This window comes from Beta vulgaris, unplaced genomic scaffold (genome assembly GCF_026745355.1).
Source record: "Beta vulgaris subsp. vulgaris cultivar EL10 unplaced genomic scaffold, EL10.2 EL10_2_Chr_UnSca1, whole genome shotgun sequence".
Lineage (NCBI taxonomy): Eukaryota > Viridiplantae > Streptophyta > Magnoliopsida > Caryophyllales > Amaranthaceae > Beta > Beta vulgaris.
The window spans coordinates 814,003-833,163 of record NW_026611043.1 but is presented as its reverse complement, the minus strand read 5'-3'; the positions used below and the strand labels follow the sequence as shown (position 1 = coordinate 833,163).

Sequence of the window (19,161 nt, the reverse complement as noted above, 5' to 3'; positions counted from 1 at the left end):
TCTAATTTAACAATTCGAGTGCATTGCATTGAATTTACAAATTGAGGGTTGTGTTGATCCTAGTAGAGGTTAATAAAAATGCTCTAGTTCTCAAGCTAACAACAGAGCCTACTAAATAAAAGATTCAATCTTTATGCCCTATTTCATATAAAGATCGAATCTTTCAACAATTCGATATAAAGATTCAATCTTTATGCCCTATTTCATATAAAGATCGAATCTTTCAACAAGTACAAGGGGATTCGAGTGTTTTGAGACTTGTTATTGATTTTACTAACCACGAACACATCATTTGCTTTATAATTCTTTTTTTAGTTGTTGAATGATATAGGGGTCTTATTATGTTTGTGAGTCTAATTCCCTCAAATTAGGTGTGTATGTGTTTTAATTTAACAATTCGAGTGCATTACATTGAATTTACAAATTGAGGGTTGTGTCGATCCTAATAGAGGTTAATAAAAGATCCTCTAGTTCTCAAGCTAACAACAAAGCCTATTCAATATAAAGATTCAATCTTTATGCCCTATTTCATTTAAAGATCAAATCTTTCAACAATTCAATATAAAGATTCAATCTTTATGCCCTATTTCATATAAAGATCGAATCTTTCAACAATTCAATACAAAGATTCAATCTTTTCGCCTTATTTCATATAAAGATCGAATTTTTAAACAATTCAATATAAAGATTCAATCTTTATGCCCTCTTTCATATAAAGATCGAATCTTTCAACAAGTACAAGGGGATTCGGGTGTTTTGAGACTTGTTATGGATTTTACTATCCACGAACACATCATTTGCTTTATAATTCTTTTTTTAGTTGTTGAATGATATGGGGGTCCTATTATGTTTGTGAGTCTAATTCCCTCACATCAGGTGTGTGTGTTTTAATTCAACAATTGGAGCGCATTGCATTGAATTTACAAATTGAGGGCTGTGTGGATCCTAATAGAGGCTAATAAAAGATCCTCTAGTTCTCGAGCTAACAACAAAGCCTATTAAATATAAAGATTCAATCTTTATGCCCTATTTCATATAAAGATTGAATCTTTCAACAATTCAATATAAAGATTCAATCTTTATGCCCTATTTCAAATAAAGATCGAATCTTTCAACAAGTACAAGGGACATTCGGGTGTTTTCAGACTTGTTATTGATTTTACTATCCACAAACACTAATTTGCTTTGTAATTCTTTTTTTAGTTGTTGAATGATATAGGGGTCCTATTATGTTTGTGAGTCTAATTCCCTCAAATAAGGTGTGTATGGGTTCTAATTTATCAATTCGAGTGCATTGCATTGAATTTACAAATTGAGGGTTGTGTGGATCCTAATAAAGGTTAATAAAAATGCTCTAGTTCTCAAGCTAACAACAAAGCCTATTCAATATAAAGATTCAATCTTTATGCCCTATTTCATATAAAGATCGAATCTTTTAACAATTCAATATAAAGATTCATTCTTTATGCCCTATTTCAAATAAAGATCGAATCTTTCAACAAGTACAAGGGGATTCGGGTGTTTTGAGACTTGTTATTGATTTTACTATCCACGAACACATAATTTGCTTTATAATTCTTTTTTTAGTTGTTGAATTATAAAGGGGTCCTATTATGTTTGTGAGTCTAATTCTCTCACATCAGTGTGTATTTTAATTCAACAATTCGAGTGCATTGCATTGAATTTACAAATTGAGGGCTGTGTGGATCCTAATAGAGGTTAATAAAAGATCCTCTAGTTCTCGAGCTAACAACAAAGCCTATTCAATATAAAGATTCAATCTTTATGCCCTATTTCATATAAAGATTGAATCTTTCAATAATTCAATATAAAGATTCATCTTTATGCCCTATTTCAAATAAAGATCAAATCTTTCAACAAGTACAAGGGCATTCGGGTGTTTTGAGACTTGTTATTGATTTTACTATCCACGAACACATAATTTGCTTTATAATTCTTTTTTTAGTTGTTGAATGATATAGGGGTCCTATTATGTTTGTGAGTCTAATTCCCTCAAATTAGGTGTGTATGTGTTCTAATTTAAGAATTCGAGTGCATTGCATTGAATTTACAAATTGAGGGTTGTATGGATCCTAATAGAGGTTAATAAAAAATGCTCTAGTTCTGGAGCTAACAACAAAGCCTATTCAATATAAAGATTCAATCTTTATGCCCTATATCATATAAAGATCGAATCTTTCAACAATTCAATATAAAGATTCAATCTTTATGCCCTATTTCATATAAAGATCGAATCTTTCAACAAGTACAAGGGGATTCGGGTGTTTTGAGACTTGTTATTGATTTTACTAACAACGAACACATCATTTGCTTTATAATTCTTTTTTTAGTTGTTGAATGATATAGGGGTCTTATTATGTTTGTGAGTCTAATTCCCTCAAATTAGGTGTGTATGTGTTTTAATTTAACAATTCGAGTGCATTACATTGAATTTACAAATTGAGGGTTGTGTCGATCCTAATAGAGGTTAATAAAATATCCTCTAGTTCTCGAGCTAACGACAAAGCCTATTCAATATAAAGATTCAATCTTTATGCCATATTTCTTATAAAGATCAAATCTTTCAACAAGTCAATATAAAGATTCAATCTTTATGCCCTATTTCATATAAAGATCAAATCTTTCAACAAGTACACGGGGATTCGAGTGTTTTGAGACTTGTTATGGATTTTACTATCCACGAACACGTCATTTGCTTTATAATTCTTTTTTTAGTTGTTGAATGATATAGGGGTCCTATTATGTTTGTGAGTCTAATTCCCTCACATCAGGTGTGTGTGTTTTAATTTAACAATTCGAGTGCATTGCATTGAATTTACAAATTGAGGGCTATGTGGATCCTAATAGAGGTTAATAAAAGATCCTTTAGTTCTCGAGCTAAAATCAAAGCCTATTCAATATAAAGATTCAATCTTTATGCCCTAATTCATATAAAGATTGAATCTTTCAACAATTTAATATAAAGATTCAATCTTTTTGCCCTATTTCATATAAAGATCGAATTTTTCAACAATTCAATATAAAGATTCAATCTTTATGCCCTATTTCATATAAAGATCGAATCTTTCAACATGTACAAGGGGATTCGGGTGTTTTGAGACTTGTTATTGCTTTTACTAACCACGAACACATCATTTGCTTTATAATTCTTTTTTTAGTTGTTGAATGATATAGGGATCCTATTATGTTTGTGAGTCTAATTCCCTCAAATTAGGTGTGTATGTGTTTTATTTTAACAATTCGAGTGCATTACATTGAATTTACAAATTGAGGGTTGTGTCGATCCTAATAGAGGTTAATAAAAGATCCTCTAGTTCTCAAGCTAACAACAAAGCCTATTCAATATAAAGATTCAATCTTTATGCCCTATTTCATATAAAGATTGAATCTTTCAACAATTCAATATAAAGATTCAATCTTTATGCCCTATTTCATATAAAGATCAAATCTTTCAACAATTCAATATAAAGATTCAATCTTTATGCCCTATTTCATATAAAGATCGAATCTTTCAACAATTCAATACAAAGATTCAATCTTTTCGCCTTATTTCATATAAAGATCGAATTTTTTAAACAATTCAATATAAAGATTCAATCTTTATGCCCTCTTTCATATAAAGATCGAATCTTTCAACAAGTACAAGGGGATTCGGGTGTTTTGAGACTTGTTATTGATCTTACTAACCACGAACACTTCATTTGCTTTATAATTCTTTTTTTAGTTGTTGAATGATATAGGGTTCCTATTATGTTTGTGAGTCTAATTCCCTCACATCAGGTGTGTGTGTTTTAATTCAATAATTCGAGTGCATTGCATTGAATTTACAAATTGAGGGCTGTGTGAATCCTAATAGAGGTTAATAAAAGATCCTCTAGTTCTCGAGCTAACAACAAAGCCTATTCTATATAAAGATTCAATCTTTATGCCCTATTTCATATAAAGATTGAATCTTTCAACAATTCAATATAAAGATTCAATCTTTATGCCCTATTTCAAATAAAGATCGAATCTTTCAACAAGTACAAGGGGATTCGGGTTTTTGAGACTTGTTATTGATTTTACTATCCACGAACACATAATTTGCTTTATAATTCTTTGTTTAGTCGTTGAATGATATGGGGTCCTATTATGTTGTGAGTCTAATTCCTCAAATTAGGTGTGTATGTGTTCTAATTTAACAATTCGAGTGCATTGCATTGAATTTACAAATTGAAGGTTGTGTGGATCCTAGTAGAGGTAAATAAAAATGCTCTAGTTCTCAAGCTAACAACAGAGCCTACTAAATATAAAGATTCAATCTTTATGCCCTATTTCATATAAAGATCGAATCTTTCAACAATTAATATAAAGATTCAATTTTATGCCCTATTTCATATAAAGATCGAATCTTTAAAAGTCAAGGGGAATGGGTGTTTTGAGACTTGTTATTGATTTTACTAACCACGAACACATCATTTGCTTTATAATTCTTTTTTTAGTTGTTGAATGATATAGGGTGCTTTATGTTTGTGAGTCTAATTCCCTCAAATTAGGTGTGTATGTGTTTATTTTAACAATTCGAGTGCATTACATTAAATTTACAAATTGAGGGTTGTGTCGATCCTAATAGGGTATAAAAGATCCTCTAGTTCTCAAGCTAACAACAAAGCCTATTCAATATAAAGATTCAATCTTTATGCCCATTTCATATAAAGATTGAATCTTTCACCAATTAATATAAAGATTTAATGTTTATGCCCTATTTCATATAAAGATCAAATCTTTCAACAATTCAATATAAGATTCAATCTTTATGCCTATTTCATATAAAGATCGAATCTTTCAACAATTCAATACAAAGATTCAATCTTTTCGCCTCATTTCATATAAAGATCGAATTTTTTAAACAATTCAATATAAAGATTCAATCTTTATGCCCTCTTTCATATAAAGATCGAATCTTTCAACAAGTCCAAAGGGATTCGGGTGTTTTGAGACTTGCTACGGATTTTACTATCAACGAAGACATCATTTGCTTTATTATTCTTTTTATAGTTGTTGAACGATATAGGGTCCTATTATGTTTGTGACTCTAATTACCTTACATCAGCTGTGTGTGTTTAATTTAACAATTCGAGTGCATTGCATTGAATTTACAAATTGAGGGCTATGTGGATCCTAATAGAGGTTAATAAAAGATCCCTTAGTTCTCGAGCTAAACCAAAGCCTATTCAATATAAAGATTCAATCTTTATGCCCTATTTCATATAAAGATTGAATCTTTCAACAATTTAATATACAGATTCAATCTTTTTGCCCTATAAATATCGAATTTTTCAACAATTCAATTAAAGATTCAATCTTTATGCCCTATTTCATATAAAGATCGAATCTTTCAACAATTCAATACAAAGATTCAATCTTTTCGACTTATTTCATATAAAGATCGAATTTTTTAAACATTTCAATAATAAAGATTCAATCTTTATGCCTCTTTTCATATAAAGATCGAATCTTTCAACAAGTACAAGGCGATTCGGGTGTTTTTGAAACTTGTTATTGATTTTACTATCCACGAACACACAATTTGCTTTGTAATTGTTTTTTAGTTGTGAATGATTAGGGGTCCTATTATGTTGTGAGTCTAATTCCTCAAATTAGGTGTGTATGGGTTCTAATTTCACAATTCGAGTGCATTGCATTGAATTTACAAATTGAGGGTTGTGTGGTCCTAATAGAGGTTAATAAAATGCTCTAGTTCTCAAGCTAACAACAAAGCCTATTCAATATAAAGATTCAATCTTTATGCCCTTTTCATATAAAGATCGAATCTTTCAAGAATTCAATATAAAGATTCAATCTTTATGCCCTATTTCAAATAAAGATCGAATCTTTCAACAAGTACAACGGGATTCGGGTGTTTTGAGACTTGTTATTGATTTTACTATCCACGAACACATAATTTGCTTTATAATTCTTTGTTTAGTTGTTGAATGATATGGGGGTCCTATTATGTTTGTGAGTCTAATTCCCTCAAATTAGGTGTGTATGTGTTCTAATTTAACAATTCGAGTGCATTGCATTGAATTTACAAATTGAGGGTTGTGTGGATCCTAGTAGAGGTTAATAAAAATGCTCTAGTTCTCAAGCTAACAACAGAGCCTACTAAATATAAAGATTCAATCTTTATGCCCTATTTCATATAAAGATCGAATCTTTCAACAATTCGATATAAAGATTCAATCTTTATGCCCTATTTCATATAAAGATCGAATCTTTCAACAAGTACAAGGGGATTCGGGTGTTTTGAGACTTGTTATTGATTTTACTAACCACGAACACATCATTTGCTTTATAATTCTTTTTTTAGTTGTTGAATGATATAGGGGTCTTATTATGTTTGTGAGTCTAATTCCCTCAAATTAGGTGTGTATGTGTTTTAATTTAACAATTCGAGTGCATTACATTGAATTTACAAATTGAGGGTTGTGTCGATCCTAATAGAGGTTAATAAAAGATCCTCTAGTTCTCAAGCTAACAACAAAGCCTATTCAATATAAAGATTCAATCTTTATGCCCTATTTCATATAAAGATCAAATCTTTCAACAATTCAATATAAAGATTCAATCTTTATGCCCTATTTCTTATAAAGATCGAATCTTTCAACAATTCAATACAAAGATTCAATCTTTTCGCCTTATTTCATATAAAGATCGAATTTTTTAAACAATTCAATATAAAGATTCAATCTTTATGCCCTCTTTCATATAAAGATCGAATCTTTCAACAAGTACAAGGGGATTCGGGTGTTTTGAGACTTGTTATGGATTTTACTATCCACGAACACATCATTTGCTTTATAATTCTTTTTTTAGTTGTTGAATGACATGGGGGTCCTGATGCAGGAGCATCTAATTCAAGCAACCAAGGTCTTCTTCTACATGATCAAGAGGAGAACATGGTAAAGGAGGTTCAATTTCTAAGCCTAACTAGCTCGGTTTATTCTAAAACCTTACTTAAGCAACTTGATTAGGGCTAATCCTATGTTAATCTCTACTTAAGCAAGATTAGTAATACTTAATGACACCTTAAACATCATTATGTATTGTTAATCAAGTTTAGTAAGTGATTAGTAGCCTAAGTACATGTTTAAGATTAGGTTAATCATGCTTTAAGAGATAAGCTAGTAAAAGCTCATGTAATCCGATTTGTGTAAGCTAGTTTAGGAATGATTTTTGCTGCTTTTGGTTGCCACCACCTACTGAATTGAAGCCTTGGGAAGTGAAGGAAGCCATATGAAGATCACATGGGCAACCAAGGCCATATCCAATGAAAGAGGAAGACTTCAAGGCAAGGAATGCCTTCTGCCCAGCTCCAGCGTCCCAGCAGGCTTCTCTTTGAAGCTTTTGGGCAACCATCATTTCTTCTGCAAATTGAGCAAGCTTTTGAGGAGTAATAGTTTAATATGTCTACTTTAGTATCCTATTGGTAGTTTTACTGTTTTGTAACTTCCAATAGAAATCTAAGCTAGTTTGTAGGAAGTGTGCTGGACAGATTGTAATTGTTGTTTCATGTTTTTTATTAGCTTAGTTGGCATAGCTAGGGAAGTCCAAATCAGCCGAAATTTGGACACAATGTAAACAAATATGTTAGCTTTGCTATCCTTTTGGAATTAAGTCATTTGAATCAAATTAGAGAGTTACACTCAAAACATTAAGCTGTGTGCTTATTGCTTCTTCGGTCAGTTTGGCCTTTTCAAATCTTTGCTTAATTCTTTCACTTAATCGTTGAATTGGTGGATGAAACTCAAAGTAGATGCAAGTTAGAAGCTTATTGTTATAACTTGATCTTAGTTTGGTGGTAATTGGGTTGTGAAAGTGGTGGTTGTTCAATCAAATTGAACCGGTTAGATACATCGATTGTTCTTTGTTTCCTTTGTTCTTATAGTACTTTGAATGCTCTTGAATGCTTAATCAATATGTATCATTTGGTATCAGAGCTGTAGGTTGATTAAGAGCATTCTAATTCATCCCCAAAACACATTAACACACAACAAAACCCAAACACAATCCCCCCCTAAAACCGAACCTAATTCTAAGCCAAACACACTTCTTTTTCTTCTTTCTAGCCTATTCTTGTTGAGGTTGAATCAATCATGAGTGGAGGTGAAGAAAATCAGTTTAGAAGGGATGAACTTGAGTGAAGCAAGGTTGGTAGGAGTGGAGAATCAAATAGCCACTTTAAGTGAACAAATGGCTAATTTGATGACTGTTGTTAGAGAAGGGTTAGAGGACCTTTAAGGAGGAAATGTGGAGGATGAAGGTGTGCTATGATAGTAGTGAGGAGTTCTCTCTGAATCTTCAAGAACTAGAAGAAAACCACAAAAGAAAGATGATTTTAGAGACATTAAGTTAGAGGTTCCTGAGTTTGATGGAAACCTTAATCCAGATGCTTATTTGGAGTGGGTTTCAAGGTGTGATCGAATCTTTGAACTTAAGGAGTATGATGATGTAAAATCTTTCAAAGTTGCTGTAGCTAAACTAAAGGGGTATGCATCCCTTTGGTGGGAAAATGTTGTATTAGCTAGAACTAGAAAACAAAAGCCTAAAATCAAGAGTTGGAGTAAGCTAAAAAGAAAATGAGGGAGAAGTTTTTACCATCTACTTACACCCTTGATTTGTATATACAATTGGCCGAAATTCTCAAGACCATAAAGGGGTAGAACATTACATCCATGAGTTTGAAAAGTTGTTAATGAAGTTAGATGTACAAGAAAGAGAAGAGCAAACAATGTCTAGATTTCTAGGAGGCTTAGAAAAAGACATTAGGAGAAAGGTGGAGTTACATCCTTATTCTACCTTAGATGAACTCTTTAAGTTAGCTCTTAAAGTTGAAAAACACATTAAGGAGAAGAAGAAGAAACCTTTTGTGAAGGGAACTACCTATTCTAAGGGAGTTTCTAATGTTAAAACACCATACACATCTCCTTACACCCCTAAGAGTGGCGGATTGAAAGTAGTTGATAAAGGGAAGGGAATAGTGAATGAAACCTCAAAAAAATCAGATGTAAAATGCTTTAAGTGTCATGGTTATGGTCATTATCAAGCTCAATGTCCTAATAAAAGAGTAATGACTTTAATTGACATTAAAAACATTGAAGAATCACTTGAACAGGAGGAAAACCAAGAAGAGGAACATGAAGAGGAGGCCGAAAGTGATGAAGCTTTGGAGGTTGGAGAGGTGACTCAAGGTGATCATTTAAGCCTTGTTTTAAGAAGAGTTCTTCATGCCAAAGAAGCTGAATTGGTTCCTTCTCAAAGGGATCAAATCTTTCAAACAAAATGCTTGATTGGAGGGAAGATATGTTCGATGATCATTGATGGAGGGAGCTGCACCAATGTTGCTTCATCTTCTATGGTGGACAAGCTCAATCATGCTACTTTCTCACATCCAAAACCATATAAGCTTCATTGGCTTAATGATGGCAATTGTGTGGAGGTAACAAAACAAGCTTTAATTAGCTTTTCTTTTGGTGATTCTTATAAAGATGAAGTTTTATGTGATGTATTACCTATGGATGCATGTCATGTACTCTTAGGTAGACCTTGGCAATCTGATAAAGAAACCTTGCATAATGGTAGGACTAATACTTACACTTTCATGCATAACAAGAAGAAAATTGTACTTAGTCCTAGCCCATGGCCGAATCATCTTAAAGCCTAAAACAACCTCACCTAAAACACAAAACAAAAAAACCTTAATCCTTTCTAAACCTCAACTTGATAAAGCTGTAGAAAAGGGGAAGGTTATGTATTTGTTGTTGTTATTGGATGAAAATGATGTAAACATTAGTGAAGTGCACGAAATGGTGAGACCTTTAGTGAAGGAGTTTGGTGATGTTTTTCCTATTGATCTTCCATGTGGTTTCCCCCTAGTAGAGGAATTGAACACCAAATTGATTTAACCCTGGCGCCCCTTTACCTAATAAACCAGCTTATAGATGTAATCCTGAAGAAGCTAAGGAGTTACAAAAACAAGTTAGTGAGTTGTTAGCTAAAGGATTTGTGCAAGAAAGTCTTAGTCCATGTGCTGTACCTGTCATTTTGGTTCCTAAGAAGGATGGTTCTATGAGGATGTGTGTGGATTGTCGTGCTATTAACAACATAACAGTGAAGTATAGGTATCCAATACCTAGACTTGATGATTTGCTTGATGAGTTACATGGTTCCACTATATTTTCGAAGATTGATTTGAGAGTGGTTTACATCAGATTAGAATCAAAGAGGGTGATGAATGGAAAACAGCTTTTAAAACTAAGAGTGGTTTGTATGAGTGGCGTGTGATGCCATTTGGTTTGACAAATGCTCCTAGTACTTTCATGAGGCTTATGCATGAGGTACTCAGACCCTTCATTGGTATCTTTGTTGTTGTTTATTTTGATGATATTCTTGTATATAGTCAAAGTGAACAGGAACATCTAATGCATCTCAAGAAGGTTTTCCTTAAACTAAGGGAAAAGAAGCTGTATGCAAAGATGGAGAAGTGTGAGTTCTTTACTTCAAGTGTGACATTTCTTGGATTCATAGTGTCATCTAATGGCATTTCTATGGATGAATCTAAGGTGGAAGCAATCAAGTCATGGCCAGTTCCTAAATCTATCACTGAGGTTCGAAGTTTCCATGGTTTAGCTTCTTTTTACAGGAGATTTATCAAGAACTTTAGCACCATCTTGGCGCCATTGACTGAGTGTATCAAGAAAGGGTCCTTTATTTGGACTCCTGCAGCACAAGAGGATTTGATCAATTGAAGAACATGCTTAGTAAGGCTCCTGTTCTAGCCTTACCTGATTTCAAGAAAGTGTTTGAAGTGGAGTGTGATGCAAGTGGTGTGGGCATTGGAGCTGTTTTACAACAAGGAGGGCGCCCCATAGCCTATTTCAGTGAAAGCTTAATATCAGTCCAGACTCAACTACAGCACTTATGATAAGGAGTTCTATGCTATTGTTCGTGCCTTGACTCATTGGACTCATTATCTCAGACCAGCTCAGTTTGTGTTACATTCAGACCATCAGGCTTTGAAGTACATAAATGGACAACATAAGCTCAGTCCAAGACATGCAAAATGGGTGGAATTCCTTCAGTCCTTTGATTTTGTTTCAAAATATAAAACTGGAGTTTCTAACATTGTTGCAGATGCTTTATCAAGGAGGCATTCTATGCTTTCTCTTATGGAGGCTCGTGTGTTGGCTTTAGCCATCTTAAAGACTTGTATTATGATGATCCAGATTTCTCTTTATTGTTAGAAGCATGCAAAGAAGGATCTCATGGAGCTTATTCATTGCAAGATGGCTTTCTTTTTCGAAACAACAAGCTGTGTATCCCTAAATGCTCATTAAGGGATTTGCTAATCAAGGAGGTTCATGGAGGAGGACTAGCAGGACACTTTGGCATTAACAAAACTGTTGATGTATTGCAGGAACACTTCTACTGGCCGAAACTTGCAGGAGATGTTCATGCTATTCTAGCTCGATGTTCTATATGTCAGAAGGCTAAAAGCTCCTTTCATCAAGGGCTTTACACGCCTTTACCTGTTCCAGTTCAACCATGGGAAGATGTGAGCATGGATTTCATTGTTGCTCTACCTAGAACTCAAAGGCAGAAAGATGCAATTATGGTGGTAGTAGATAGATTCTCTAAAATGGCTCATTTCATTCCTTGTAATAAAACTGATGATGCTATTCATGTTGCTGATTTGTTCTTTAAAGAAATAATTAGACTTCATGGAGTTCCTAAGTCTATTGTTTCTGATAAAGATGTAAAGTTTCTTAGCTATTTCTGGAAGAACTTGTGGAAGCTTTTAGGTACTAAGTTGCTGTTTAGTACTACTGCTCATCCTCAAACTGATGGCCAGACTGAGGTGACCAACAGGACATTAACTATGCTGCTAAGGACACTTGTGAACAAGTCTCAGAAGGATTGGGATCTAAAGCTAGCTCATGCTGAGTTTGCTTACAATAGATCACCAACTTATGCTACTAAACATTCACCATTTGAGGTAAATTATGGGATTAATCCTTTAAGTCCTATTGATTTACTTCCATTTCCTATTGAAGCACATAGTAGCAAAGAAGCTGAAGTGAAAGCAAAGGAGGAAGCAACTTCATCAGCAAATTCGAACCAGAATAGAGAAGGTGAATGAAGCATACAAGGTTCGAGCAAATAAGCACAGGAAAGAAGTTCTTTACAAGCCAGGTGATCTAGTGTGGTTACATCTAAGGAAAGAGAGGTTTCCTACAAGGAGGAAGAACAAGCTAATGCCACGAAGTGATGGTCCATTCAAAGTGCTAGAAAAGATCAACAACAATGCATACAAGATAGAATTGCCAGATGAAATGGGAAACATCTCAGCTACATTCAATGTTGGTGATTTAGCTCCATATCTTGCAGATGATTCAGAGTTACAAGAAGACCTTTTCGAACCTGAGGAGAATGATGCAGGAGCATCTAATTCAAGCAACCAAGGTCTTCTTCTACATGATCAAGAGGAGAACATGGTAAAGGAGGTTCAATTTCTAAGCCTAACTAGCTCGGTTTATTTAAAACCTTACTTAAGCAACTTGATTAGGGCTAATCCTATGTTAATCTCTACTTAAGCAAGATTAGTAATACTTAATGACACCTTAAACATCATTATGTATTGTTAATCAAGTTTAGTAAGTGATTAGTAGCCTAAGTACATGTTTAAGATTAGGTTAATCATGCTTTAAGAGATAAGCTAGTAAAAGCTCATGTAATCCGATTTGTGTAAGCTAGTTTAGGAATGATTTTTGCTGCTTTTGGTTGCCACCACCTACTGAATTGAAGCCTTGGGAAGTGAAGGAAGCCATATGAAGATCACATGGGCAACCAAGGCCATATCCAATGAAAGAGGAAGACTTCAAGGCAAGGATGCCTTCTGCCCAGCTCCAGCGTCCCAGCATGCTTCTTTTTGAAGCTTTTGGGCAACATCATCTTCTGCAAATTGACAAGCTTTTGAGGAGTAATAGTTTAATATGTCTACTTTAGTATCCTATTGGTAGTTTTACTGTTTTGTAACTTCCAATAGAAATCTAAGCTAGTTTGTAGGAAGTGTGCTGGACAGATTGTAATTGTTGTTTCATGTTTTTTATTAGCTTAGTTGGCATAGCTAGGGAAGTCCAAATCAGCCGAAATTTGGACACAATGTAAACAAATATGTTAGCTTTGCTATCCTTTTGGAATTAAGTCATTTGAATCAAAATTAGAGTTACACTCAAAACATTAAGCTGTGTGCTTATTGCTTCTTTCGGTCAGTTTGGCCTTTTATCAAATCTTTGCTTAATTCTTTCACTTAATCATTGAATTGGTGGATGAAACTCAAAGTAGATGCAAGTTAGAAGCTTATTGTTATAACTTGATCTTAGTTTGGTGGTATTGGGTTGTGAAAGTGGTGGTTGTTCAATCAAATTGAACCGGTTAGATACATCAGATTGTTCTTGTTTCTTTGTTCTTTTACTTGTTTGAATGCTCTTGAATGCTTAATCAATATGTATCATTTGGTATCAGAGCTGTAGGTTGATTAAGAGCATTCTAATTCATCCCTTAAACACATTAAACACACAACAAAACCCAAACACAATCCCCCCTAAAACCGAACCTATTCTAAGCCCAAACACACTTCTTTTCTTTCTTTCTAGCCTATTCTTGTTGAGGTTGAATCAATCATGAGTGGAGGTGAAGAAAATCAGTTTAGAAGGGGGATGAACTTGAGTGAAGCAAGGTTGGTAGGAGTGGAGAATCAAATAGCCACTTTAAGTGAACAAATGGCTAATTTGATGACTGTTGTTAGAGAAGGGTATAGAGGACCTTTAAGGAGGAAATGTGGAGGATGAAGGTGTGCTATGATAGTAGTGAGGAGTTCTCTCTGAATCTTCAAGAACTAGAAGAAAACCACAAAAGAAAGATGATTTTAGAGACATTAATTAGAGGTTCCTGAGTTTGATGGAAACCTTAATCCAGATGCTTATTTGGAGTGGGTTTCAAGGTGTGATCGAACTTTGAACTTAAGGAGTATGATGATGTAAATCTTTCAAAGTTGCTGTAGCTAAACTAAAGGGGTATGCATCCCTTTGGTGGGAAAATGTTGTTTAGCTAGAACTAGAAAACAAAAGCCTAAAATCAAGAGTTGGAGTAAGCTAAAAAGAAAATGAGGGAGAAGTTTTTACCATCTACTTACACCCTTGATTTGTATAACAATTGGCCGAAATTCTCAAGACCATAAAGGGGTAGAACATTACATCCATGAGTTTGAAAAGTTGTTAATGAAGTTAGATGTACAAGAAAGAAGAGCAAACAATGTCTAGATTTCTAGGAGGCTTAGAAAAAGACATTAGGAGAAAGGTGGAGTTACATCTTATTCTACCTTAGATGAACTCTTTAAGTTAGCTCTTAAAGTTGAAAAACACATTAAGGAGAAGAAGAAGAAACCTTTTGTGAAGGGAACTACCTATTCTAAGGGAGTTTCTAATGTTAAAACACCATACACATCTCCTTACACCCTAAGAGTGGCGGATTGAAAGTAGTTGATAAAGGGAAGGGAATAGTGAATGAAACCTCAAAAAAATCAGATGTAAAATGCTTTAAGTGTCATGGTTATGGTCATTATCAAGCTCAATGTCCTAATAAAAGATGTAATGACTTTAATTGACATTAAAAACATTGAAGAATCACTTGAACAGGAGGAAATCAAGAAGAGGAACATGAAGAGGAGGCCGAAAGTGATGAAGCTTTGGAGGTTGGAGAGGTGACTCAAGGTGATCATTTAAGCCTTGTTTTAAGAAGAGTTCTTCATGCCAAAGAAGCTGAATTGGTTCCTTTCAAAGGGATCAAATCTTTCAAACAAAATGCTTGATTGGAGGGAAGATATGTTCGATGATCATTGATGGAGGAGCTGCACCAATGTTCTCATCTTCTATGGTGGACAAGCTCAATCATGCTACTTTCTCACATCCAAAACCATATAAGCTTCATTGGCTTAATGATGGCAATTGTGTGGAGGTAACAAAACAAGCTTTAATTAGCTTTTCTTTTGGTGATTCTTATAAAGATGAAGTTTTATGTGATGTATTACCTATGGATGCATGTCATGTACTCTTAGGTAGCCTTGGCAATCTGATAAAGAAACCTTGCATAATGGTAGGACTAATACTTACACTTTCATGCATAACAAGAAGAAAATTGTACTTAGTCCTAGCCATGGCCGAATCATCTTAAAGCCTAAAACAACCTCACCTAAAACACAAAACAAAAAAACCTTAATCCTTTCTAAACCTCAACTTGATAAAGCTGTAGAAAAGGGGAAGGTTATGTATTTGTTGTTGTTATTGGATGAAAATGATGTAAACATTAGTGAAGTGCACGAAATGGTGAGACCTTTAGTGAAGGAGTTTGGTGATGTTTTTCCTATTGATCTTCCATGTGGTTTACCCCCTAGTAGAGGAATTGAACACCAAATTGATTTAACCCCTGGCGCCCCTTTACCTAATAAACCAGCTTATAGATGTAATCCTGAAGAAGCTAAGGAGTTACAAAAACAAGTTAGTGAGTTGTTAGCTAAAGGATTTGTGCAAGAAAGTCTTAGTCCATGTGCGTCCTGTCATTTTGGTTCCTAAGAAGGATGGTTCTATGAGATGTGTGTGGATTGTCGTGCTATTAACAAATAACAGTGAAGTATAGGTATCCAATACCTAGACTTGATGATTTGCTTGATGAGTTACATGGTTCCACTATATTTTCGAAGATTGATTTAAGAGTGGTTACATCAGATTAGAATCAAAGAGGGTGATGAATGGAAAACAGCTTTTAAAACTAAGAGTGGTTTGTATGAGTGGCGTGTGATGCCATTTGGTTTGACAAATGCTCCTAGTACTTTCATGAGCTTATGCAGAGGTACTCAGACCCTTCATTGGTATCTTTGTTGTTGTTTATTTTGATGATATTCTTGTATAGTCAAAGTGAACAGGAACATTAATGCATCTCAAGAAGGTTTTCCTTAAACTAAGGGAAAAGAAGCTGTATGCAAAGATGGAGAAGTGTGAGTTCTTTACTTCAAGTGTGACATTTCTTGGATTCATAGTGTCATCTAATGGCATTTCTATGGATGAATCTAAGGTGGAAGCAATCAAGTCATGGCCAGTTCCTAAATCTATCACTGAGGTTCGAAGTTTCCATGGTTTAGCTTCTTTTTACAGGAGATTTATCAAGAACTTTAGCACCATTTGGCGCCATTGACTGAGTGTATCAAGAAAGGGTCCTTTATTTGGACTCCTGCAGCACAAGAGCATTTGATCAATTGAAGAACATGCTTAGTAAGGCTCCTGTTCTAGCCTTACCTGATTTCAAGAAAGTGTTTGAAGTGGAGTGTGATGCAAGTGGGAGGCATTGGAGCTGTTTTACAACAAGGAGGGCGCCCCATAGCCTATTTCAGTGAGAAGCTTAATCAGTCCAGACTCAACTACAACACTTATGATAAGGAGTTCTATGCTATTGTTCGTGCCTTGACTCATTGGACTCATTATCTCAGACCAGCTCAGTTTGTGTTACATTCAGACCATCAGCTTTGAAGTACATAAATGGACAACATAAGCTCAGTCCAAGACATGCAAAATGGTGGAATTCCTTCAGTCCTTTGATTTTGTTTCAAAATATAAAACTGGAGTTTCTAACATTGTTGCAGATGCTTTATCAAGGAGGCATTCTATGCTTTCTCTTATGGAGGCTCGTGTGCTTGGCTTTAGCATCTTAAAGACTTGTATTATGATGATCCAGATTTCTCTTTATTGTTAGAAGCATGCAAAGAAGGATCTCATGGAGCTTATTCATTGCAAGATGGCTTTCTTTTTCGAAACAACAAGCTGTGTATCCCTAAATGCTCATTAAGGGATTTGCTAATCAAGGAGGTTCATGGAGGAGAACTAGCAGGACACTTTGGCATTAACAAAACTGTTGATGTATTGCAGGAACATTCTACTGGCCGAAACTTGCAGGAGATGTTCATGCTATTCTAGCTCGATGTTCTATATGTCGAAGGCTAAAAGCTCCTTTCATCAAGGCTTTACACGCCTTACCTGTTCCAGTTCAACCATGGGAAGATGTGAGCATGGATTTCATTGTTGCTCTACCTAGAACTCAAAGGCAGAAAGATGCAATATGGTGGTAGTAGATAGATTCTCTAAAATGGCTCATTTCATTCCTTGTAATAAAACTGATGATGCTATTCATGTTGCTGATTTGTTCTTTAAAGAAATAATTAGACTTCATGGAGTTCCTAAGTCTATTGTTTCTGATAAAGATGTAAAGTTTCTTAGCTATTTCTGGAAGAACTTGTGGAAGCTTTTAGGTACTAAGTTGCTGTTTAGTACTACTGCTCATCCTCAAACTGATGGCCAGACTGAGGTGACCAACAGGACATTAACTATGCTGCTAAGGACACTTTGAACAAGTCTCAAAGGATTGGGATCTAAAGCTAGCTCATGCTGAGTTTGCTTACAATAGATCACCAACTTATGCTACTAAACATCACCATTTGAGGTAAATTATGGGATTAATCCTTTAAGTCCTATTGATTTACTTCCATTTCCTATTGAAGCACATAGTAGCAAAGAAGCTGAAGTGAAAGCAAAGGAGATGAAGCAACTTCATCAGCAAATTCGAACCAGAATAGAGAAGGTGAATGAAGCATACAAGGTTCGAGCAAAAGCACAGGAAAGAAGTTCTTTACAAGCCAGGTGATCTAGGTGGTTACATCTAAGGAAAGAGATTTCCTACAAGGAGGAAGAACAAGCTAATGCCACGAAGTGATGGTCCTTTCAAAGTGCTAGAAAAGATCAACAACAATGCATACAAGATAGAATTGCCAGATGAAATGGGAAACATCTCAGCTACATTCAATGTTGGTGATTTAGCTCCATATCTTGCAGATGATTCAGAGTTACAAGAAGACCTTTTCGAACCTGAGGAGAATGATGCAGGAGCATCTATTCAAGCAACCAAGGTCTTCTTCTACATGATCAAGAGGAGAACATGGTAAAGGAGGTTCAATTTCTAAGCCTAACTAGCTCGGTTTATTCTAAAACCTTACTTAAGCAACTTGATTAGGCTAATCCTATGTTAATCTCTACTTAAGCAAGATTAGTAATACTTAATGACACCTTAAACATCATTATGTATTGTATAAAGTTTAGTAAGTGATTAGTAGCCAAGTACATGTTAAGATTAGGTTAATCATGCTTTAAGAGATAAGCTAGTAAAGCTCATGTAATCCGATTTGTGTAAGCTAGTTTAGGAATGATTTTTGCTGCTTTTGGTTGCCACCATACTGAATTGAAGCCTTGGGAAGTGAAGGAAGCCATATGAAGATACATGGCAACCAAGCATATCCAATGAAAGAGGAGACTTCAAGGCAAGGAATGCTTGCCCTCCAGCGTCCCAGCAGCTTCTCTTTGAAGCTTTTGGGCAACATCATTTCTTCTGCAAATTGGACAAGCTTTTGAGGAGTAATAGTTTAATATGTTTACTTTAGTATCCTATTGGTAGTTTTACTGTTTTGTAACTTCCAATAGAAATCTAAGCTAGTTTGTAGGAAGTGTGCTGGACAGATTGTAATTGTTGTTTCATGTTTTTTTAGCTTAGTTGGCATAGCTAGGGAAGTCCAAATCAGCCGAAATTTGGACACAATGTAACAAATATGTTAGCTTTGCTATCCTTTTGGAATTAAGTCATTTGAATCAAAATTAAAGTTACTCAAACATTAAGCTGTGTGCTTATTGCTTTTCGGTCAGTTTGCCTTTATCAAATCTTTGCTTAATTCTTCACTTAATCTTGAATTGGTGATGAAACTCAAAGTAGATGCAAGTTAGAAGCTTATTGTTATAACTTGATCTTAGTTTGGTGGTAATTGGTTGTGAAAGTGGTGGTTGTTCAATCAAATTGAACCGGTTGATACATCCGATTTGTTCTTTTTGTTCTTTGTTCTATTCTTCTTTGAATGCTCTTGATGCTTAATCAATATGTATCATTTGGTATCAGAGCTGTAGGTTGATTAAGAGCATTCTAATTCATCCCTTAAACACATTAAACACA

General features: G+C 34.7%; 1 protein-coding gene across 1 annotated transcript; it reads left to right on the top strand.

Moving 5' to 3' along the window:
- Nucleotides 1–8,969: 8,969 nt before the first annotated feature.
- On the top strand, nucleotides 8,970–9,727 carry LOC130590271 (uncharacterized). Its single transcript, XM_057392338.1, has one exon. It carries the CDS (start codon nucleotides 9,134–9,136, stop codon nucleotides 9,725–9,727), a length of 594 nt encoding a protein of 197 aa, XP_057248321.1. The 5' UTR covers nucleotides 8,970–9,133.
- The last annotated feature ends 9,434 nt before the right edge of the window (nucleotides 9,728–19,161 follow it).